Raw genomic sequence first — 25,027 nt, 5'->3', positions numbered from 1 at the left:
TGTTGCTTTGAGTGGTCTTGTGTCCCTTGCAAATCCTTGAAAATTGGATTTGAAAAGTGAAGTGTCGCTCAGCAAGCAAAGTCATACTGTATTATGAATCCTTCCTCGAAGCCAAGCCCCCTTTGACTGCGTCTCCACACCGTCATCCGTGTTGTAGTTTTTAGCGTTTCCATATGGAGTCTACTGAAAGGTATAAGTTTGAACTATATGCTACGAAATGGCAACAGCGGAGAATAGAGAATAAGTGACAACTTATTGACTACAACTGATTAAAAATAACGGACTTGCGCATAGCTCTTCGGGTATACCTCTACCATATCTGGAAATATCTGCTGACATAGTAGATATGACAAAATATGTCTAACTAAAGTCTCAAATTCCAAATGACTTGTTTGGAGCAAGTTTGGAAGAAGTTTGTTTTATAAATATCACTGCCATACCTCCCTGGATTAATTTCAAATTTTCGAGACTTGTAAGGATCCCAAATTCACAAAATCAGGTACCAATAGGTATGAAAAGTTGGTTTTCCATTATAGTACCCTCTTAAATGCCTCACCAAAGGTGGCAATATTAATACAAAGACAAGCATCCAGACAAGAATTTTAAAGACAGACAGGGAATAACGTAGTTTATTAGCTCCCATGTAGACATACAGATACTGTAGTGTCCAGACAGAGTCACGCAGAGTCCAACGCTCTTTTTATCAAACAGTTTTACTTGCTACATGTCTTATCTGTGTAGTTGTAGCCTTAGTAGTGTTTTTGGCATTTCATTTAGTACTTGCTTCTTCTGTCTTAAAGCACAGGCCAGGAGTGGCAATCATAAATTGTTAAGTATTTAATACCATGACAATATAGCTTTGTATTCTATTCTAACCTAGTCCTTGATTATGACAAACTATATGTAATCAATTTAGGGCTAAGATTGTATGGTAAAATAAAGCCTATTTATTACCCTTTATTAATAAATGTATCAAAATATATATTAGAACCAGTATCAACATATTGGTATCAGGACAACGCTACTGTTGCTTTTATATGTAGTTAGCTTTAAACCAACATTGTCACCTGCAGTTAATTGTTCTACATCCACTGCTGCAAACAAATCAATTCCAAACCACTACCGATACTATTCCTTTCTTAACAGAAGGTAGAAAAGCGCTATACAAGTATAACCCATTTAAGAACGTACTTTTCTTTCTTGTTAATGGTAGCCATGTTGCTGCTGTGTGTGCATCTCTGTTAAGGAAACAAGGGGGAGGGGAGAAGCAACGGAAGCTCCTGAGGGCAAAAGGAGCAGGGAGGAAAGAAAATAATATTTCTACACCTTCTATAACAAAAAACTTAAATTAATGGATATCATTTACATATTGACCAGGCCTACAAAGACTCAGTGACACACGTGCACTTTAATACGATCCAATACAATACTTATGTAAACATCCTAAGGCTGTGATTTTATTGACATTCAGAGAGGAGCTGGTCATCGACTTCAGGAAGAGAATGACCCCGGTGGAGCCCATCAAGGTCCAGGGCCGGGAGGTGGCAGTAGTGGGGCAGTACAAGTACCTGGGAGTCCACTTGAACAGCAGACTGGACTGGAAGGACAACTGCAAAACTGTTTACAGGAAGGGCATGAGCAGACTCTTTTTCCTGAGGAAGCTTAGGTCCTTTAATGTGTGCAGCAAGCTGTTGGAGATATTTTATCAGTCTGTTGTGGCCAGTGCACTGTACTTTGCAGTGGTTTGTTGGGGGAGCAGCACCAGAAAAAGGGACTCAAACCGGATTGATAAACTGATCCGGAAAGCCGGCCAAACTATTGTCACGCAGTTGGAGGCGTTTGTGTCAGTGAGGGACAGGAGAACACTGGACAAACTGCTGGCCATCATGGACAATCCTGCCCACCCACTCCACCAGACAATTGAGGGACAGAGGATTTCAGCTTCGTTCCCACAGTGTTCGATTCAAGAACTCCTTCATTCGGCACTCCATCCAGCTGTATAATCACTCGCCATACAGCATAGATGATATCTGTCTATTACTTGACACCTTCTATGTTAGCTATTTCTCTTTGTTTTTAATGTCTATTTTCTATTTCCTGCTGGATTTACTCTCTATTTTATGCTGCAGCTGTCACATATACTGTAATATTGTCGTCATGTGCGTACATGGTAATTGTTATATTTTGTATATATGATATAGACATAATATAATATAATATAATATATCGGTATATATAATATACTGTACATATGTAAATATTACGTATATGTTATATTTATATCGCTATATTTAGTCTATACCTGCATTGTCCTTTCCATCCTTACACTTTCCATCATTGTAACTGAGCTACTGTGTGGAACAATTTCCCTTGTGGATAATTAAAGTTTGTCTAAGTCTAAGATATGAATACAGTTAAAAACTAGACTTCGCCTTGTAGAAGCTAATTCTTAACAATAAGATTTTCATGGACAATCATCAGTCAAGGTTAGGTTAGGTTACTGTATTAGTACCCGAAGGTAAACTTGTTTAGCAAGATCAGGACATCCATTAAACATACAGGGAACAAGTACAATCTTAGACATGCAACACATAGACCTAACAAGCAATACAAATATTTGGTAAGATTACAAATTGTAAATGTACTCAAAGTCCCCATAAAAATGATTTGGTAACTATAGAATCACAATCAGATGAAGTTTGGGACTAGCCAAAATAAAATACCAAAAATAAAATAATAAATTACACAAAAACATATGGGCAAAAAAAAGGACTATAGCATGTCTAGTTCTGTATGTTTAGTCTGACCAGGTTTTTCTACATGTCCCACGCACAATCTATGGCTAACTGACAGTCCGGGAGTCAAATCCAGCCCGGGGAAGAAGACAGTTCAAGTTCAGTTCAAAACTTGGACTTTAACACTTAGTGTGGGCTAAAATCAGGCATGTGCACACATAGGGCCCTATGGGTGCTTAACCTGCCATTTTTTGCCTCGTCTTAAAAAGTGCCCTCTGCCTGTGTTTGTGTGTGGGTTTTTTTTCTTTAAACAACATTAATAAATTCCTGTCAGGGATGTAAAAAAAAAAAACAAAAAAAAACAAACAGCGGTACAAAAACTCCACGTTTTCTTGTAATGCCGCTTCCGCCAGAGAGAGAGAGAGAGGGCGAGTGAGTGAGTAAGTGAGAGGAGAGAGAGCCAAGTTACTGCGCCCCTGAGGAGACGTGACAGTGGAGCAACTTGAACCTGTGAGTTATGGTCTAGTCGCCGTCCACTTATTCAGCATCTAATATGGGTAATATTTCAGAAAAACGCTGTATTATTCTATTATTCAATGTGTCAGCTTCTGTTTTTGCCGGACGTCGGAGCACGGCGCATCAATTGAGCACGGCACATCAATTCCGCACAGAGCAGAGCGGATCGTGCGGGACAGGAAGTAGTGTACAAAATACAAAATAAAACACCGGGTTAATTTTCAAAATAAAATGCACTGTGTTTACGGCAGATCACATTTCTCTCACAGTAGAGGTTTAGATATAAAGTTTATTGTGACTTTGCTATTACTGTGTGGGTTAAGAAAATAATAATAATAATAATGATAATAATAACAATAATAAGAATAATAATAATGATAATAATAATAATTATTATTATTAGTAGTAGTAGTATTATTAATAATAATAATAATTTCAGCATTCTGGGGATATAAGATGTAGGTTATCTGTTAGGAATATTACCATCTGTATTTAAACTTGATTCATGGTGATTATGCCTGCAGCACAATGCCAAAAAAAGAAAGGATACAGAAAAGGAAGGAGAAAGAGCGCCAGGAAGCAGCTAAGGGTAGCAGACCTCTTAATGCATGGCTAAAACCAAGTACTAGCACCAGAATTCAAGAAAGACCACAGACCTCAGAAAGTGTCACACCTGAGAGAGAGGGAGAGACCTTAGAAGCAACACCTGATATGTGAAAATCTGTCCTTCCCTTAACTTGATTCAAGTTAAGGGAAGAAGGACAGATTTTCACATTGAAGTTTTTCCCATTTGGGTATTTATTTTTGTATTTTTTTTCAAAGTTCATGTTGCACCAATCAATGTTCAATATTAAAGTGCTTATCTTTAACAATAAATAGCCTAATAATAAACCAGTGTTTTGTTGCTTTTCATGTCGACTGTGAATTGTTTTTGTTTGCGGATGACTCTGCCCTGCTGGTATCCGACAAGGACAAGTCACAGGTGGAGAAAATCCTCAGTGCTGAGCTCTGTAGAACTTGCGCCTGGCTCGCTGACAACAAGCTATCCATACACTTGGGTAAAACGGAATCCATCCTGTTTGGGTCCCACATCAACCTTAAAAAAGTTAATGACTTCACTATAAAAGTGGGTGACATTGTTATCACCAGGAAAGATGAGGTCACCTACCTAGGTTCCATTCTAGAGGCTAACCTTTCCTGTGATAAAATGGCAACCAAGGTAATCAAAAAGGTTAACCAACGAACGAGATTTTCTACAGAATCTCCTCTCTGGTCAACAAAAGCACCATGAGGATTCTGGCGGGAACTCTCGTTCAACCCTTTTTCGATTACACATGCACCTCCTGGTACCCTAGCACCTCCAAAACCCTCAAATCTAAACTCCAAACATCCCAGAACAAGCTAGTCAGGTTACTTCTAGACCTCCACCCTAGATCCCACCTCACTCCTACCCACTTCTCCAAAGTGGGCTGGCTCAAGGTGGAGGACAGAGTTAAACAACTTGCACTGAGCCTAGTCTATAAAATCCACTACACCTCCCTGATACCGAAGTACATGTCAAACTACTTCCTTACTTGACCGCCATAACCACAACACCAGGGGGAGCTCCACTAACCACGTTAAACCCAGATTCCGAACTAACAAAGGTCTTAACTCATTCTCTTTCTATGCCACATTAATGTGGAATGCGCTCCCAACAGGTATAAAAGAAAGGGCATCTCTCTCTCTCTCTCTCTCTCTGTCTCTCTATGTCCACTACTTGCTGTCCATATCCTACTCCCCCCCCACACCCCTGATTGTAAATAATGTAAATCATTCAATGTGATTATCTTGTGTGATGACTGTATTATGATGATAGTATATATCTGATAGTATATATCTGTATCATTAATCAATTTAAGTGGACCCCGACTTAAACAAGTTGAAAAACTTATTCGGGTGTTACCATTTAGTGGTCAATTGTACGGAATATGTACTTCAGTGTGCAACCTACTAATAAAAGTCTCAATCAATCAATCAATCAGTCTTCCAAGCCTATGATAATGTGAATTAACTCATTATGACAATAATTTGTTGACACAAAAGAAATGGCAATCACTTTTACCTACAAAGGACACACAGCTAAGTAGTTAGCTTCCTATTAGCAAATTTAATTTTACATTCATTTCCATATTGTGTAAAGGACCAAAAAAAAATTTCCTGCCCTTTTCTGACTTTGAGCCCCTGCCCCTCTATAATCATGTGCACGTCCCTGCCTAAAATCATTTGCAATATATCATTGCCAATCTGTCTACTATCAGTGATTTTAGTTTGGGCTCATTTGTTCAAATTACCCTGGAGGAGTTCATCAAAGAAATTTGGCTGGTCCAAACCGAAATGGCTGACTTGGGTTTTTTTTGCGAACATACATTTTTCTTGAGTCATCATGGTAGACATATACACAAAATGTTATGACCATCCGTGAAATTGGTGTTAGTGGCCATTTTTTTCTAAATGAAAGGCGCCGCTACTAAGTGAGTGTTAGGAGCCCAAAAATATAACATTTTCACCGGGCCTTAGGCACTTGCAAATTTTGTAAAAGGTTACGGACCCCAAAAATTCGATAAGATGGTGCAACATTGGAGCTTCAGTCAAGCCTTGATTTGTGTTTATGATTTTGGTTATAGTTTTCAGTGATGTACAACTGCATAATGGGAATTTCTAATATTATTTATTTTTATTATCCATCCATCCATTTTCTACCGCTTGTCCCTTTCGGGGTCGCGGAGGGTGCTGGAGCCTATCTCAGCTGCGTTCGGGCGGAAGGCGTATTGGAATATTTCCTTTAGTACTCCTACATTAAAGTGTCCAAATGTACAAACATGAGTGTGTTGTCGTAATCCATTCTGCTGTCTGACTAAAAGCAAAAACACATTTGACAAATTTGTCAAAGAATGTACAATATTGTTTTGCCATTGTGGTTAATTGAATTTAAACATATGGTGAATGAAAACGATAAATCATGCTCGATGGTTATGTAATTATTATATTATTTCCTATTATTTATGTTCATCTGAACACTTCTTTGTATCAGAGCTGTCAAAATGAACACTAATGCATATTAATCCATTATTAAGCAATTTTAATTATCTCTGCTCATGCAAAATAAATAACGATTAATATATATTAAATATTAAGGATTGATTGTAATTAATTCACAGTAACCCTATGATTAATCTGATTTAAAAATGTAATTGTTTGACAGATATAGTTTATACCCATTAAACCACATTCCATTAATAACATTAATTTCGATAACCTATTTATTGCATAGTACTCTCAGTACTGTACTCAATTCCTCAGAATGCATATTATTTATAACAAAATTTAACCACAGTATAACAAGCCCATACTTTTCTCAGTCAAGGTCAAATTAAAATAATAAACTAATTGACCTTATATATCCAGTATATATGTGTATATGACTCACTCGCATTCAAAGTTCTAAGTGATGAACAAAGTCTTGTGTTACCTTTCATGTCTGCAGAGATGAAACAAAACATTGTCAATGAATGCTTATGTCACCTGTAGTACCACTGGACTGTTTTCATAAAGACACAAAGGTCAAAATGTCACATTTATATCAGTGTCTGTCTACTTGTAAGATCAATACTTTGAGTAATTCTGTTTGTCCATATCGGTGTTTCAGTCAGCCTTAATATCTATGGAGGAGATTGAGTACACATGCAGACTAGACCGGCCGACCTATATTAGGCTCTAGGTTACTACCAACATGGACAGAGATCAAACTAAACGTAATCTTTTGCACTACTTCCAGATTACCAGACATCTTTTTTTTGCGAAACCACAAGAAGGAATGGCTGAGTAAAGGTCAGGTAGTGGTTTATAAATGCAAATATGTCAACTTGGGGTCTACAGTATTTTTGTGTTTTACATGACACATTTTATGTTTTACATGACAGAATTTAAGATTTATTAGATTATGATATTCATGTCAAGATGTTAAAAATCAAATTATAGGGTTATCTACATACATTGACAGGTAAAAGCCACACTTTCAGAACTTTTAAAACAGGTTTCTGTCTTATGCGCAGTAGCAAGGGGACGCACAACTCCATGAGGATGCGCATCTCAGCATTATGACACAGCAGCGCGTATTTGACCTAGTATCTAAAGTCGTTCACTTCACATTACTGTCTTCAAACGGTGTAAATTGGTCAAGTAAAATTAGATTTTTGAGCAATAATAGTCACCATTATTTGGTCACATTCATTGTGTATGTGCCTTCAGTGCAGGGCGAAAGGAGGAGAATGTGACTTGAAATCGAAGAGAAGCCCGCAATAAAACATGAGGCCATCCTACTATTGGTGCAATGCATTACAGGCCGTTTGGTTGCGCAGGGAGTGAATTGGCCAACTGACACAGGTCTACTTTTACCCCCAGGATGTGTGATGTTGTTTTATTCGGTTTTCTTGAGGGGAACCAAAACATTTTTCGTGCACTGTAAAAAGTTAATAAATTGTAATTAGTTATAACAGGGGTGTCCAAAGTGCGGCACAGGGGCCATTTGCGGCCCGCAGCTAATTGTTTACCGGCCCGCCACACATTCTGGAAATGCTATTGCAAAAATTTAAAAAACTTTTAAAAAGTGGAATGCGATGAAATCTAACTAGAAAAAGTTGCAATGTTGACACAAAGCTACCATGGAGGCTTTTTTTTCCTTTTGTCTATCTTTCTTTTTTCTTTTTTTGCCATTACTCCAAAAAAAATAAATCAATATTACAATGAATTATTGACCTATTCAAGGCTCCAATTATTTAAAATATTTCACTTTAAAATGTTTTATGTGGGAAATATTGCATATATTGTGTGGTTGCCATACAAAAACATCAACATTTTATTTGACAAAAGAGCATAAAACAAACAAAATAATAGTTCAAACGTAAAATCAGGCCTGGCCCTAACCAATCTGGCGCCCTAGGCAAGATTTTAGGTGGCGTCCCCCGACATCGGCAGTGAAGTGTAAATACTCACAAGAAACCGAATAGCTTTGTCTTTGACCTTTTTTTTTTACTTAAAGAAAGCAAATTAACATATTATATGAGAATGTTATGTTATGATTATCTTTAACCGAATCACAGCAGTGCTCAAATTAAAAAACAGCATTCCCTCTCATGTGATATTGCTTAATTAACATTAATGATGTACACTTTAACAACTAGGCTTACAACTATACCTAATATATATAGAAAGGGGTTGAAAAGTGACTATTACCTGCAGGGCAAACATTAGCTAACCAGAAGGCAATAACAATGTAAACAAAAAACACCTGCTTAAAAGATCTAATACAAATGTCCCTGACGAATGTAAGGTGGGAGTACTGTAATTACCTAACGTTACATTATTATTTTCAATAACAATTTAGCCCACTCAACAATATTAACCCGACGTTAAAACAGAACTAGCTATTTATTGATTAGCAATTGCCGAATCATGTAGCATTAGCTTAATGCTAAAAAGCCAGGTTACTATCACATTCTGTAACAGACAAATAATTTCATGTAGGCTAAAGTTACCTACCTGCTATCTCTGTCTGTTTCTCGTTTCTCCTCCTCTTTTCTCTTTTTTCTTCCCTGGGCACCCGACAGTTTTGGCCGTTTTGACATCTTGTGTTGATTTCGTAACTTAAGGGTTGAAAGTTAAAAAAAAACTAATAAAAATATCACTTTCTGAGTGGGGCACCTTTTGGATCCCAGATATATTTAATGGGATTTTATTTATCTTTTCACTGTGATTACTCAAAAATAATAATGAATTAAAATCAATGGTGTCCTGCATTATTGATATTTTTAAGGCTCTAATTACTTCACATCAAACATTGCTTTCTGAATGTTTTGGGCAGTGGGGGAAATACTGCATATTTCAGTTTTATTATAAAAAACTAAGTTGTCTTTGACAGAAAAGGCATAAAACCTTTTTGTTTTTTTAAACTTTATATCAACCTGAAGTTGATATACTGTACAGATTTACTGTAAGCGTTATATAAATAAAAAAAATAATAATTTGACTTGTTTTTAACATTTTAATGACTTATGTCCTTTATGGTCCCCGGGAGCCCGAAAGGTAAAAAACAAACAAAATCCATATATTTTGTTATGGTTTGAAAATGAAAAATATCAAAATGGCCCCCGCATGCTTTAATTTGTCCGTGTGCGGCCCTCAGTGGAAAAAGTTTGGACACCCCTGAGTTATAATCAATCAATCAATCAATCAATGTTTATTTATATAGCCCTAAATCACAAGTGTCTCAAAGGGCTGCACAAGCCACAACGACATCCTCGGTACAGAGCCCACATAAGAACTGTTTAATAACATTACAGATTTGACTATAAAACAACTCTGATTGTAGTATGATCATGTAATGTCAAAATGAAAAGAGAGAGAGGCAACAAACAGTTTTTAGGTGAAACATACTGTAAAGGTCAACATAAAACATAATTTAAACTTCTACCCTGTCCTCCAAAGGGTTAAAACCTAGTACAGTAAACTAACAAAACACAGTTATACTTCTTAATGGTGTTTCGAGGTCGTTTAAATGATAACCACTGACCTCATTCAAGAAGAGTTATTTTAGGAAGGATTTGTTGGGAGTATGACAGAATAAATAAAAACTTGATGAACAATACAAAATCTAAAAATAGTAATTAATTACTTGAGGGTTGTGTTATGTGACCCTTCTAGAGATACCTGAATGCAGATCAGACCGGCTGCTGTCCCGTCCTGAAAGTGTTACATGGTCAATTGTTTTGTAACCGTTTCCCCCAGCAATTGCCCAATGAGAACATCCGATCGACGTCACGTGATACAACTTTTACGTAACATTTTTTTTTCCCCCCTCCGCGTTGCTCCACTAAGTGTTATGAGTGCTGGGTGGTGTCCGTCACTCGTGCTTCCCGGCCCGAACTAACATGAGCGGGGATGCTCCACACTCAAAGCTCCATCAACACCCCAGCCATGGAGACCGAGAGCGACAGCATGTTGGAGCTCGCCACCGAGGCTTTCCGGGCGAAAAACTTCGACCTGGCGGCGGATATTTACGAGTGCCAGCTAGCGGCTTTCGGGGTCGGAGAGAGCCGGCAGAAGTTGATGGTGAAGCGGGCTGACGCGCTCGCTTTCGGGGGGAAATTCGCCGACGCTCTCGAGGTGTACCGGCAAGCCGCAGAGATAGAGAGACTGCGACCCGCACACCTGCACAACCTTATCGAATACCTCACCTCAATGACGAAGCCGGAGGGCGGCGGCACGCCGTGCGTGGGCGCGAATGCCTGGGCAGCGACAGCGAGTAGCCCCGGTGTCGGAGCCACAGGTAGCGGGGACGAAGACTTCTCCTGCCGGATATGTCTGAGCTCGCTGTTTGAGCCTGTGACTCTGCCGTGCGGACACAGTTTCTGTAAGAAGTGTCTGGAGAGGGACAAGAAGGAGATTGTGTGTAAAACGTGTAGGCACAGCTCCAAAGTAGCCGTCCACAGTTTCCGGGTCAACGTGGTCCTCTGCAACCTGCTGGCCAAGTGGTTCCCCGGGGCGCAGCAGGCCGGCCGGCTGCGGCGGGAGGGCAACTGCCTGTACGCGGAGAAGAAGATGCAAGCAGCTCTGGAGAAATACAACCAAGCCATCCTCATAGGTAGGTGTTCTGCTTGTAATTTGTCTTAGTTATGGATGTTATATTGCACACCAATGAATGGGAGCGTCATTAGTGTTTAGCGACTGAGTCTCCACATGTTGGATAACAAGCTTAATGTTGGCTGGGCCACTGGGCCAAACATTGCGTAAGTGTGTAACCGCCCCCTGGCTCCATCATTGTGTAATGTGAGAATGACTCAAATGTGGGTCAAGGGTATTATTGCAGGTCACCACTAGAAATACACACTCAGTGGTGCCAACTGCGACATCCAGACATGGCAATAGTTGGTGATATAACCTCAAGATTAAATCTCTGGACACATGCAGCTATTTAGTGGCATATTTGTGGAAGAATGCAGTTTGGGCATAAACTTTGTGGCTCTAAAAAACAATTGCTGCTTGCTTAAAGTACACAGAAGCACAGGGTAAATCTGCATTCTTCTCTTCTTGGCCAGGGTCAGGTTTGGAGATTCAGCTCCAGCCTGACCTGGATCACTTAACAATAAGTTCTCTGCAAGTCTGAAGGCATTGAATTGATCGCAACTTGACTGCTCAGGTGGTCTGAGAAGATGTTTGTACTCCCATCCAGGCAGGCTTCATCATTTCGAAGACCAGGGGCAGTACTTATCAAGCTTCTTAGAATTACTCCTAAGAAGTCTGCTAAGAGTTGACTTAAGAGTAAATCAATTCTTCGCTGAAAGCTGCACTTAAAAGTTAGTTATCAAGCGTCTTACTCACACTTTCAGCGAAGTGTAGGACTGAATCTTAAGTGTCACACTCAGAGCTGAATTACGACATTACTATGTGCCGTAAATGGAATTTTAGGTGACGTCATTTCTGTGTCCATAGAAATGACCAATCACGGAAGGGAATCCGTTGTCTAAGAATAAAGAAATATCTTGGAAATATTTAAGTGGACAATGGGAGTGTATATTTTGACAATAAACTACAAAATAATACAAAACAAACTAGTCCCCGCCGGCACTCACGCTACCGCTCCCTCTCTTCTATCGCCCACACACTCACTGACGTCACTCACCTCACGGCCACACACATACGCTACTGTCATAACATTTTCTTTCCAATTCATTAATTAGGCAACTAATTTGAAACTGGTGTGGGTGGCTCTATATATACTAGCCCACTGCAGACACATGCAGAAATCAACAAGGAATCGAAAAGTATTAAATCTGTGACAAAAATAATATCCGCTCTGTCTAAACGATACCGTTTGATCAGCTGCTCGTCATCAAAAAAAAAAAAACATTGTTCCGTTCCCTGAATGTTCGCGCACGTCTCTCTCGCCTCAGTGCCATCCCCTGCTGGCAACTCCTAACCACTTAAGACACCTCTGAAGGTCTCTTAAATATCGTGGAGAGTAGGAGTGATTCTTAGACTTAAGAACGTTGATAAAAAGCTTTTATTCTTAAGTTTGAGAGTAGGACTACATTTCGCAAATTCTCAGGACTTAAGTGTAAAATGGCCCTCTAAGAAGCTTGATAAGTACGGCCCCAGATAAGACAGCTCTTGCGACCTGAACCGCCTCGTTACGATCGATTCAATGCCCTGAGAATACAATGACCTGGGTAGATGAGAATATTCACATGAGTTCCCTACAATCAACAGAATGGATTAGTTAGAATATGGAAATACTGAGATGGCATTTTTCTTCTGAGAAGAAAGTCTCAAATTAAGGATAGAGATATGTGCACACTAAACAACAAGTGGCACCCAAAAACTGATCCCCAGGTGGTCAGAGCTTTTTTTCCTCAAACACACCATTGGTGCCAGTTTGAAAATGAATTAGATCATTGAATGGGAGTCAACAAACAGCTAAGAACTAAGATATCATTTGTTGATTAAATATGTCGGTTATGTCACTGATATTGAACAATTTGGTCAACATTTCAAGTATCTCGAAAATAATGGGATTGTCTTAATGTATATTTGGGTCAGTATGGCGCTTCAATCAAGTATGTTTCTGTGCTTGACCTTTTTAATTTGCACATGTAAAGCTTTCTTCAACACTTTGGTGACTACGTAACATATCAGCATTATCCTGTGGGTTAGATGGATGTGGGTTTTATGAGAAGTCGGGGCAACATCCTCAGGGAGTTAATGCAGATGGAAATTTGCAAAGCTTTTCAGGAGTGTGTGTGAACGTGTATAACAGTACTTAGAATTGCACTTGCCTGCATTGTAAATTTACATCCACATACTGATCACCTTACAAGTACTTGATTTGTCTTCTTTTTTTTAAAAAGTATTGTCTGGATGTGTGAAAACAACTGTTCAAAGCATATTCTTTAAGCTAAATGTGCCATTTGCATGAATTGTAATAGTTATGAAACCCAGAATGTGGGTGACCTTGATAGGGCTGCATAGTTTTGGAAGGCATGCGTTTTGAAATGCACTCTAGCCCCACAACCCTTTTTGAGATAGCTGTTCACGTAACACAGCAAGCCAATTCTTGTTGCGCAGGTTGTGAAAAAGACATTACATGTGAAACTGCAGTTTACAGTTCACATTCCAATGAAAATATTTGCAAATTTATAGAAAACTATTTAAAATATTTGAGAAATTACATAAAATTATGAATTAGTTGCAGCTATTAAATCTGAACATAATGAAATTCAGTACATACCAGTCAAATCAGGTTGCTCACTTAATTAGTCTATTCTTACCTACATAACTGCCACCAATTACTGCTTGTATTATTTTAATAACATTTTATATCATAGCTTTCTTTTTTTACTTTCCTCTTGCAGCACCCACTGACCACATACTTTTCAGTAACCGCTCCCAGATCCACTCCAGCCTGAACAATTACAACATGGCTCTTAGGGACGCTGAAATGGCCTGCAGACTCACGCCTCTGTGGTCCAAGGTACGATCCAACGATATGTTTACTTATTTGATCATTCATGGATGAACTCTCACATATGACATCTTCATGCCATCAGGGTCATGTTCGCAGGGCTCAGGCTTTGGTCTCACTGGGCAGAACTGAGGAAGCACTGAGAGAGTACCTGCTATGTCTGTCCATAGAGCCTTACTGTAAACTGGCCAGGAACGAAGCTAACAAGGTATCCCTGCTTGCTTTCATACACATTTGAAGCCTGAGTGCAACAGTATTCTTATATTTGTAAAGAGCATTTATACGTACTTCTGTACTGTTATACCATACAATTGTGACAAGTAGTGTACATTATCATCAAATTAGTCATTGTTTTCCCAGCTCCTTAGTGACCTCCTTGCTCCAGTGACCAATCAGGTCCCTGAACACATCGCTGACTTCCCCAACTTCCTGCCCTCTAGAGGTCTCATCAAGAGCAGCATCAGCGCGCCATCCCAAGTAAGAGACGTCATCCCATCTGTCCTTCTGTGAAGCGTAATCAATAGGGGTTCCCGATACAACTTTTTCACTACAGATATTGGAGCCTTGAGTATAGGCCGATAGCAACATTGATCCGATATGATATCAGCACGAATCATACATACTATCATTAATTTGTAGTGTGGACTGTTAGAAAAGGTTTGTCAAGAGAAATTAGTCAAAGAGAAAAAAATGGTAGTAATATAAAATCGTAACCTATTTATTATTAACCGTCTGAAGTAGATTTATGCTGTCTTTATGTTGAAGTGCAGTGTCTACACCTAGTGGCCTCAACGATTAATTGATCTAGGCTCATGAGGCAGTAAGTTGAATGATGCAGAAACGTTTGTTACTGGATACTTTCTAATATGCTTTAGCTTTGGAGACTTTTGTATCTGTAAGTAATTTTAAACTGCAATAATGTTAAACTAAGGACACTTATTATGTATGTCTAGATTATGTGCTATTGTGTGCTTAGTTGTTGTATGGCCTCTCGCTCCTAGTAGCCTATAACCTACCACATTTACCCTTTGTAAGACCAACCTTGTGTGCCTATTGAAGGACATTTAGATGTTAACCAGCTTTGCATAATTGTACACGCTGCAGGACTGCTTGTATCGGAGCGCTTATTTTGGAGATTTTAGATGCAAGCCCATATAATCCCATACTTTATTATGAGAAACTCCCCTAATATTCATATCATTTTTTTCTCTCAGATTGTTGGCCCCACCCCGCTGTCACCTGTGTCCAATGTCGCCACCGCCGCTCCTGCAGCCGAGGGTTCCGATAGCAACGAGGGCAAAGTTCGAGGAAAGCCAGAGGACAGAAAGCTTTATCAATGTCTCCTCCTCAAACGGAAGCGAAGCAGCGTAAATGAGGAGGAGGAAGGAGAGGGGAGGAGAGAAGATAAAAAAAGACAGAAGTGTGGTGAGCATAACTAACATAGATTTACACTACGAAGAAAGTGCCAGACTAAGAATCCTCTAATCTTTTAGAGCCAACACAGGTGAAAGACCTTTTGGATCCCACAGATCTGGAATGTTCTCTTTGCATGAGGTGAGGTGTCCTACTTATCCTAGAAACTCGCCACAATGAAGTAATTAATTGCTAAAGTGGAAGCTCATGTCTTCTTTTGTATTTTTATTTTATTTTTTTACAGATTGCTCTATGAGCCAGTGACAACGCCATGCGGTCACACCTTCTGTCTTCAATGTCTCAAGAGATGTTTGGACCACAACCCAAAGTGTCCACTCTGTAAAGAAGAGCTATCTGAGGTACGAGATACACAACATGTCCACTATCGCATTGAGCAAATAAACCTTTTCTAACAAAGTTTTTCCAGATGATTTGTTTTAATAATTTTACCAATCTAACATACCTTTCTTTCATTACATTTATGTTAGTGCTGTCAAACGATTAGTTTTTAAAAATCAGATTAACCCCATATTTGAATTTTGATTAATTGCGATTAATCACAGTAGATTACTCGCTTATTTAATTTGAATTAACTAAAAAAGACTACAATGCGATTTTATTGTCAGCATGTCAAAGAGGAACATTTTTAAAATGTTTAACTTGAATGCACGTCATTTATTTGCTCAAAACTTGGTAACTCTAATTCATCAAGATAGTACAAAATGTATGTGATATATCCACATTACATATACCGGTATATGTTTCTGTGGTTATAATAGCATATTTTTGTAATTGACTGGTAGAATTAAAAGAGATTGCTAGATTTATTGAAGCATGTGGCATCAGTGTGAAGTTATGATGCAAGGTAAATAAATGAAAGTTTTAGTATGTGTATACATTGAATATTTGTGGAATCCATGACAAGGCCCAAGGCTTGTCAAGTTGTATGTTGCTATGAAGGCAAAAAAAAAGCCTTTTGTGCACTCCTGCTATAAATGTTAAGCCTTAAAAATGAACTTTCCTGTTATCTTACATATTTTATTGATTCGAGTTACTATAATGTCTGCTACCCAAACTAAGCATCATTATGTTGCCGCCCTTCAATAGTACCTGGTTCAAAGACAGTACTGCAAGACTGCACTAATGGAGAACCTGATCGCAAAGTATCTTCCATCTGAGCTTGTGGAAAGACAGAAAATCCATCAGGAGGAGATGGCTGAGCTTTCCAAGTAAGTTTCACAACCAATGAACTTTCCTCTTTATTCACATGATACGTTTGATCTTATCCTTACATTGTGACTCATATTTGCCGCTGACATAACTCGTGCTGCCGTTTGACCCACTGACCCACAGTCGCGCCACTGACACACTGAACTCTTAGAACGTGTCACGTAAGGCATCAAGTGTCACACGCCAGAAGGCTTGAGCAAACATCTCTCTTTAATAAATAACTATAAACAGTGGAACAAAACTCCCCTGCTAGTTGTACATTGACTTCTCCTCGGATTGTGGGTCAATATTTGCAACAAAAGTGAGTTTTGGATTAGATTCAGCGCCAGAACCCTCCTCATCTCTTCCATTGCCATTGCTAACTTGCAAAGAAGAAAGATAAAAAGCTAAATGCATAGAGGCATAATCGAGTCTTCAGCACCTAAATATGTTAAATTATGTTACCATTACCACATCCAAAAAACGGAAATGACGCAATACGTTACCGTATACTTCAACACCCAAAGGAAGAGCTTTTCTATACATAGTATTATATTTAAATGAAATAATTCATTTGTAATATATAAATATAATAATTATATACAGTGTAATGATTAAAAATGCAAAAATTAATAGATTTATGATCGAAACGTATCCCCAGAATCGTAATCAATTCATGAGGTGCCCAAAGATTCCCATCCCTTCTATCACTCAATGATTTGTACTATTTACACAACTGTAAAACATGCACATGCTGTTCAGTGCAAAATAAGCCTCTGAATAAAATAATGGCAGTATTAACCTGGATTACACAGTAGCAGCTAACAAAATGCATTTGTTGTTTTTAAATATTTGATGCATGTATGAAAAACTTTGTCATTGTCCTCGAAACATACAACCAAATTAGAAATGAAGCTTTGACGGATGCATTTATAAAATATCACATGAAAACACGAGAATCTAAATACAAATATGCCTAAACAAACAATAATCCTTTATTATCACTCATTCTGACTTATGACTCTGGACAAAATCACAAGTAAATATGCAAGCAAAAGCGTGTGTTGGTTATGTCGACAACCACTTATGTCGACATCAGTCACCCAGTCTAAGAGGTGTGTAGTTACATAACTGTAACATAACTGTATTGTTGTATAATTGATTATTTTTAACCAGTGTTTTATCTGTTGTTAATACTGAGTCAAATGGAAGCATGTGTTGATGTACCGGTCTTATTTCCTTTCACATATCAATATCTCATTTTAATGTAAAATAGACAAGTATGGAGTGTAAGATTCCATTCCATCTTGACAGAAATGCAAATGAGTCAATTAGACTAAGATTTTTTTGTCTCTCTTCAGCCTAAACAAGAACGTGCCTATATTTGTGTGCACCATGGCCTTCCCCACTGTTCCTTGTCCGCTGCATATCTTCGAGCCCTGCTACCGACTGATGATTCGCCGATGCATGGAGACGGGAACCAACTGCTTTGGCATGTGCCTGGGAGACGACCTAAAAGGGTCAGTGAAGTGCAAAACGGCACAGGTGGCTTTCGACCCACATGTCCCAACGGTGTGATATTCATTCTTGCCTCCTTCTTGTTACAAGGTTTGCAGATTACGGGTGCCTGTTGGAGATCCGTGACTCGAAGTTCTTCGCCGATGGCCGCTCAGTTGTGGACACCATCGGCAGGCGGAGGTTTAAAGTCGTTCAGCACAGTGAGAGAGACGGCTACAACACGGCTGATATTGAATACTTGGAGGACGTAAAGGTAAAAGGGTGAAAGGAGATGCAGTTAGTTGATGTGAAAGGAGATGCAGTTAGTTGATGTGAGGATTAATCCATGTTGGTACGTGTACTGGTAGGTGGAAGGCCTGGCGAAGGGGGAGCTGCAGTCGCTGCATGACACCGTGTATGAGCAGGCTCTGGTGTGGGTCAACTCTTTGAAGGCGGAGCAGAAGGAACGTATTGAGGGCCATTTTGGACCCATACCCGAAAAAGACTCTGAACTTCAGGTATGATCACACACACAACCAATGAAGGGTTGCCTTGCAACACGTTAATGTTGACGCCCCTCGAACTGGATGACCGGCATCGTGTACATAGTTAGTACATTGTAATTGTTACTTGCATTCTGAGTTATAAGAACTTTTTCAATCATGTTAGAGAATTTACTGTAATAAAATCCCTACTCTAATTGTAGTATGATTATGGAATGTAAAAATGTAAATAGTAACCTTACAGTCACACAAAAAGCCTTGTACCCGAGTGCAAGCGGTAGAAAATGGATGAGTGGACATACTATAAAGGTCAATACAAAAGAATGTAAGTCCTACCCTTGACTCCAAAGGATTAAAACCTAGTAGTACAGTAAACTAAAAAAATACAGTTAAGTTTATTAATCGTGTTTAGATGTTGTTTAAGTGATAACCACTGATTATGTTTTTTTGTTTTTTGTTTTGTTTTTTGTCATAAAAAAATACAATCATGTGTGCTTACGGACTGTATCCCTGCAGACTGTATTGATCTATATTGATGTATAATGTAGGAACCTGAAATATTAATAACAGAATGATTTAATTAAAAAAAAAATATATATATATATTTTTTTTTTTTATTATTATTATTTTTTAATTTCTTGTGCGGCCCGGTACCAATCGATCCACGGACCGGTACCGGGCCACGGCCCGGTGGTTGGGGACCACTGGTTTAGATATTAACAAAACACTTTTGCCTCCTTCCAAACCAGACATATTTTGCCATAAGGTTTACCCAAAGAGCTGTGCGGGAGTCCGCCATTTTTTTCAGTTGTCGTCCAAAGTTGTAGTCAATTACTTCTATTTTTCTATCCTCTTGTTGTGGGGCAGACTGGCGCTGGTGTCATTTTTAATAAAAAGTATTGTATAATTCTAACTTATATTTGTACCGCTAAAAACTACAACATGGCAGACTGGCCCACAAAACGGTGCACTTTAAAGAGATGGTCAGAAAGCGGCTTGAAGATGATCTGTAAAACAATTTGTATGTAAAATATTTACCAAAGAACCACCATTACATGTTATGTACACCACAAAGAAGTGTTTTAAATGTCGAAAAAAATCATAATATGACCCGAATGCAGCTGAGATAGGCTCCAGCACCCCCCGCCACCCCAAAAGGGACAAGCGGTAGAAAATGGATGGATGGATGACCCCTTATGGCTTTTGCTTAATAATGTGGATGATTGATTAATCATGACTTGAAGCAATTATGTAAGTCTAAACAGTTCACTACTTGGTAAAAGCATGGCAGTATTAACCTGGAGTCTACCACAACACATTTTTTTACATTGTTAGCCATGGGACGAAAGCTGTATTGTCATTGTAGTGAATACATATAAACAAATTAGCACAGCAGTATAACATAGCATATGAAAACACAAAAAAATATGCACAAAAGGTAAAAATAAAAAACATTTATGATCACTCATCTTATATTTCGGGACAAAATCACAAGTAATTGTGCAAGCAATGGCTACCTTCTGGTTATATCGACCTCATTAAGCCAGTCCGAAGGGTGTCGACATAAACCTGTTCCACTATGATGTTATGTTGAAAAGAAAATGGTAAGTTCTATAAATGAATGAATGCATGAATCGATGGTTAATTTTCTTTACTATACTTACTGTAGTTAGTAAATTATGAATGACATTTTCAAGAAACTTCCACAAAAAAGACTGTCGTGTTCTAAACCAAAGATCTGACACTTGAAAGCGTCCACATGTCCACAATGCTCCTCTTCTTGCCCCCCATAGGCCAGTCCCAACGGTCCGTCATGGTGTTGGTGGTTACTTGCTGTTCTTCCATTAGAAGGCCGAGCCCAGCTACCCTTCCTGGCCATCACATCTCTGAAGGACCGCTTGAGCGGCATCCGCAAGGTTCTGCTTTTCATGGCCCAGAGCATACATCGGGGCCTCCCAGTGGGCCAGCGGTCACAATAGACCCCACCCAACCCCAGCCCCACAGTCACCATTCAGCCGATGTGTTGGCACCTTCTCGTTGTAGCGCCATGCGCAAACACGCAGTCATCCATTCGTCATTCATCCATCCTCTTATCATGATGCTAATGCACCTCCATGGACAAGGTTGTACTTTGTTGTTGAGGCTCCTCCAATTTGTTCTTCCTCATGCATCAGATTAAACACTAAATAGATTGGAGGTGAGCTTTAAAGCAATTACCCCACGCCCCACTCACACACAACACACACTTTGTGTATTCACGTGAGACCAAACTTTGACTTTTTGCACCCACTGCAGTTAAGTGACAGAAGTGACGTCATATTAATTAGCAACTATCTTCCTCCAATCGTCACGTTTGTCTCTTTTGCTGTTTTGATGTTTGGAGTTTTACATTTTTTTCTTCATTATTTATTTTGTGTCCTTATTTATGCATGCAGTGGCATTGTTTACATTTGTTTTGTCATTTTCTCGAGGGTGATTTCTTTGTGCTCGCCACCTAGAAACATTAGCCGTCATGCAGAGAAAGTTGAGCACAAATTCACTTTTGGATTTTCACAAAGCAGAATTTATTCAGCGTTCATTTCGTACTTCCACACAAAGTAGGCAAAGGCCTTAAAACAAAATCATAGCGCATGTCTTCTTAAGAAATCACTTCCATCTAACTGCAAATGTGAAAACATCTTTTTATGAAAATGTTTGTAATTCCAATATAATAGCCGAAAAATGTATGTAAAATTCCCACCAATATATTTTGGAGAAAAGTGTGATGCCCTGTGGACGTCAGCAGCAAAAGTCTGATTGGCTCTTCTTCTTTGTGGAAGACCTCTCACCCTAAAGGCTTCTTCACTTGGTGAGGAATGAGACAACCTTTGTGGGAGAGATGTCACAAAAGTCATATTAGGGTTGCCGTTGTCGTTTGTACCCAAAGAGGAAGTTGGCACCATTTTGCAATTTTGTGACATCGCTTCCCCCAAAGATTGTCTCATTCCACAAGCTTCTTCTCACCAGACATAAAGTAAGGAAAGGCCACACTTAGGTAAGAGTCCATTCAAGTTTTTGAGGACTACCATCACACGAACTGACTGACAATCTCCACGGACATCTTGTAAATGTCCGGGACTGTTAGCACTTTGTCCAAAAATAGCAGCCTAGTAGCTTTGGCTTGAATTTTTTTTTTACTTAAGTAAGAATTGTTTTATAATGTTTATGATCATTTGTTTTTTACTTCATATGCAATAGTACTGAGATGTCAGATTTAACCACCATATATGTTGTAGTGTGATTTACTTACATTAGTGCAGGGCTATCCAAAGTGAATCCCAGTAGCCATTTTTGGCCCGCAGCTGGTTCCTTGTTGGCCCTTGGCATATTGTAAGAATGAAATGAATTAATTATTAATTAGATATACATTGGTACCTTGGAATACAAGTTTAATTGGTTTTGTGACGCAGCTCGAAAAGCTTGTATTACAAAACAGTGTCGTCCAATAAAATGTATTGAAATCTTATTTCAGCGATGCTTGGCTCCCCCAAAACACTAAAATTTTAACATTTTGCATTCCTATTTAACAGAATACCAAACTTGTATCAGAAATATTGTATGCTCCTTCTCCGTCAAACACACCATCAGCAGCTTCTCCAAATCTAAATGTCTGCCGTTTAGATATTTTAACTGTCCTTCACGCACTTTCTTTCTTCCAATGGTTGTAGAAAAAAAGTTATATCCATCTCTGGCTATAAGCCAGTCCTTCTCAAATAGTGGGGCGGGCCCCCCTGGGGGGCCACGTGTGAACTCGGAGAACCGTACCAGAATATGATGAAGCTTATGTAGCACTTGGCTTCACTGTAACCACGGTGGGAGACGAGGAAAGATTGGTGTGTTGTTTCCTTTAATGTTAATAACCTTACAATGTTATGCGGAGGTATTGTTATACTAATTTTATAGACAAATTATACTATTTATAGTCACGGTGGAAAGTGTGTGTGTTGGGGGGGCGTGAAATATTTTCTTCTTCCTAGGGAGGGTTATAAGCTAATGGTCGGATCTTCCAGTAACTCTGATTTTTGCTTGTAACTTAAAGTATAAGGTTCAGCCAAGAGACATCTTGTATCCCAAGGTACCATTACATTTTATATTGTGTTAGCAGGTATTACACTGATTTGCTTTGTCTGCTATAAGACAAAGCTACAATGTTTTGTTAGCATACGTTGACCTAAATTGGATTCATATTTTCCTTCCGGGAACATTTTCTTCTGAAGCATCGTTGCATGTTAGGAACAAAAAGGGAAATGTAATTACACCCGCCGTGTACAACTCGGAAGGGACAATTCACTCAGTGCATCATAATTACAACAGTAGTTCAGTATATATACAATGTAGCTTTTGTTTTTCCTGGTGAAGTTTGACATGGAGTTTTGTAAACAAAGGCTCTTCTAACGACAGAAGTTATTGTGCCTTACGTTGGACTTCTTCCTGTTAATAAATAGAAAGTGGAATGTGAGCGAATGTGGGATGCAGCATCCTGGTGTCAATTATAGCAAATAACTCCATTATTTTGTAGTCATCTCGATAACAGTCCAAAAATCGCATTAGTTTTAATGTTGATGTCTAAATAGTAAGACATCTTTTTACAGTACAGTTTGCTAAGATGGGAAATTGCAGGTGTATAGTGACCAAGTCGACAGTTGATGATTGATTACCTCTGTTGTTTAATGTTCAATTAAACTATGTGCTGTGCGTGTGATGTGTGTGTGTGTGTGTGTGTGTGTGTGTGTGTGTGTGTGTGTGTGTGTGTGTTAGTAGCTTCATGTTTGAGCATTGCTTTTTCATCAGACTCAAATATAAGCACATTTATATATCAAACAATTCTTCCAATAAACTGACTGGACGTAAAGTTCAAAGAAGCTTATTGCACAAACTTAACGTTGGACTTTTTGCTGAGGGTTTTTTTTTTAATGAATTTAAATGTTTGTCTCAGACTGAATCCTCAGAGGTTAGAAATGTCATTTTGTAGCAATGAAAGTCATCATAAATGTACTTGTACTGTCCAACTGGCAATACGACAATAAATATGTCTATTTCTAATTATCTGGTTTATTCTATGAATTTTTTGCACAGGTGATGCAACAAGAGAAAAGATCAAGAGTTGGCATGTTTTAAGAATGCAATTAAACAACAAAAATAAAACCGCACAAATTGGAAAAAAGGGCAAAACGGTATAATGTTGGGAGAGAAGTTTGAAATGTTCATACTGATACAACTAATAGGACAATGTGACAGCGTGGACATGCAGATGAGGTTTTCTTGAACTCATGAAACAACTACTCATGTTCTGTTTCAACTCTTTAAATGAAAAAAAATGTCAAATAAAACCTGAGTCATCTGATATTCGCCATGATTTTGTCATTGTTGTCACTTTTATTGCACTTTTCTTTCAATTTCAATTTATTTGGGCTATTACCTTGAGATGCAGCGTCTCGTGTTCAAAGATTTTCGTTTTTCCTTGAAGGAGAACTGGGGCCGTACTTATCAAGCTTCTTAGAATTACTCCTAAGAAGTCTGCTAAGAGTTGACTTAAGAGTAAATAAATTCTTCGCTGAAAGCTGCACTTAAAAGTTAGTTATCAAGCGTCTTACTCACACTTTCAGCGAAGTGTAGGGCTGAATCTTAAGTGTCACACTCAGAGCTGAATTACGACATTACTATGTGCCGTAAACGGAATTTTAGGTGACGTCATTTCTGTGTCCATAGAAATGACCAATCACGGAAGGGAATCGGTTGTCTAAGAATAAAGAAATATCTTAGAAATATTTAAGTGGACAATGGGAGTGTATATTTTGACAATAAACTACAAAATAATACAAAACAAACAAACAATATTGGCAATGAATCAAAAATAAATGTTTCCTTTTTGTTGCACCTTTCCTGCTTCCTGCTCCCAGACCATAACAAAGAGGCAGGGGAGACACTTCTTCAGGATGTATGCTCGGGGCAACACCCTTCACTTTACCCGGCAGTGGGTCTCCACAGCGGACGACTTTAGAGTGAATGATGAGTCCGGCGATTAGTTGCAAATCTTGCTTTATTGATTGCTTGCACACAGCCAATCCAACACAAAACAAACTAGTCCCCGCTCACACTCACAATACCGCTCTCTCTCTTCTCTCGCCCACACACTCACTGACGTCACTCACCTCACATGCTGTAACCTAGCGTATGTGTGTGCCACACACATTCCCCTAGCATTCAAAAAAGCGGTTATTCATCCTCTACTCAAAAGACCTAACCTCGATCCTGATCTCCTGGTAAACTACCGGCCGGTGTCCCACCTTCCGTTTATCTGAACACTTAGCGTCTAACAATCTCTGTGAACCTTTTCAATCCGGTTTCAGGGCAAATCACTCTACGGAGACAGCCCTCGCAAAAATGACTAATGATCTATTGCTAACGATGGATTCTGATGCTTCATCTATGTTGCTGCTTCTTCATCTTAGCGCCGCTTTCGATACTGTTGATCATAATATTTTATTAGAGCGTATCAAAACGCGTATTGGGATGACAGACTTAGCCTTGTCTTGGTTTAACTCTTATCTTACTGA

General features: G+C 38.8%; 1 protein-coding gene across 1 annotated transcript; it reads left to right on the top strand.

The window, feature by feature from the left end:
- The first annotated feature begins 10,158 nt into the window (after window positions 1–10,158).
- Window positions 10,159–23,816, top strand: LOC133648813 (LON peptidase N-terminal domain and RING finger protein 3-like). The gene is made up of 12 exons (XM_062045270.1): window positions 10,159–10,932; window positions 13,700–13,818; window positions 13,895–14,017; window positions 14,170–14,286; window positions 15,024–15,234; window positions 15,303–15,363; window positions 15,467–15,581; window positions 16,330–16,451; window positions 17,793–17,951; window positions 18,040–18,202; window positions 18,297–18,446; window positions 20,225–23,816. The coding sequence occupies exons 1-12, from the start codon at window positions 10,230–10,232 to the stop codon at window positions 20,408–20,410; spliced, it is 2,229 nt and encodes a 742-aa protein (XP_061901254.1). The 5' UTR covers window positions 10,159–10,229; the 3' UTR covers window positions 20,411–23,816.
- Window positions 23,817–25,027: the final 1,211 nt, after the last annotated feature.

Source organism: Entelurus aequoreus, linkage group LG04, assembly GCF_033978785.1.
Source record: "Entelurus aequoreus isolate RoL-2023_Sb linkage group LG04, RoL_Eaeq_v1.1, whole genome shotgun sequence".
Lineage (NCBI taxonomy): Eukaryota > Metazoa > Chordata > Actinopteri > Syngnathiformes > Syngnathidae > Entelurus > Entelurus aequoreus.
Note: the sequence above shows the minus strand (reverse complement) of the source record. Positions and strands in the feature narration are given on the sequence as shown.

Excerpts from the sequence above, each read along its gene's own strand:
- LOC133648813 (XM_062045270.1), top strand. The coding sequence starts at position 10,230 with ATGCTCCACACTCAAAGCTCCATCAACACCCCAGCCATGGAGACCGAG. Across the intron at positions 13,819-13,894 it reads TCACGCCTCTGTGGTCCAAG|GGTCATGTTCGCAGGGCTCA; the intron begins GTACGATCCAAC and ends TCATGCCATCAG. Across the intron at positions 15,582-16,329 it reads GTAAAGAAGAGCTATCTGAG|TACCTGGTTCAAAGACAGTA; the intron begins GTACGAGATACA and ends GCCCTTCAATAG.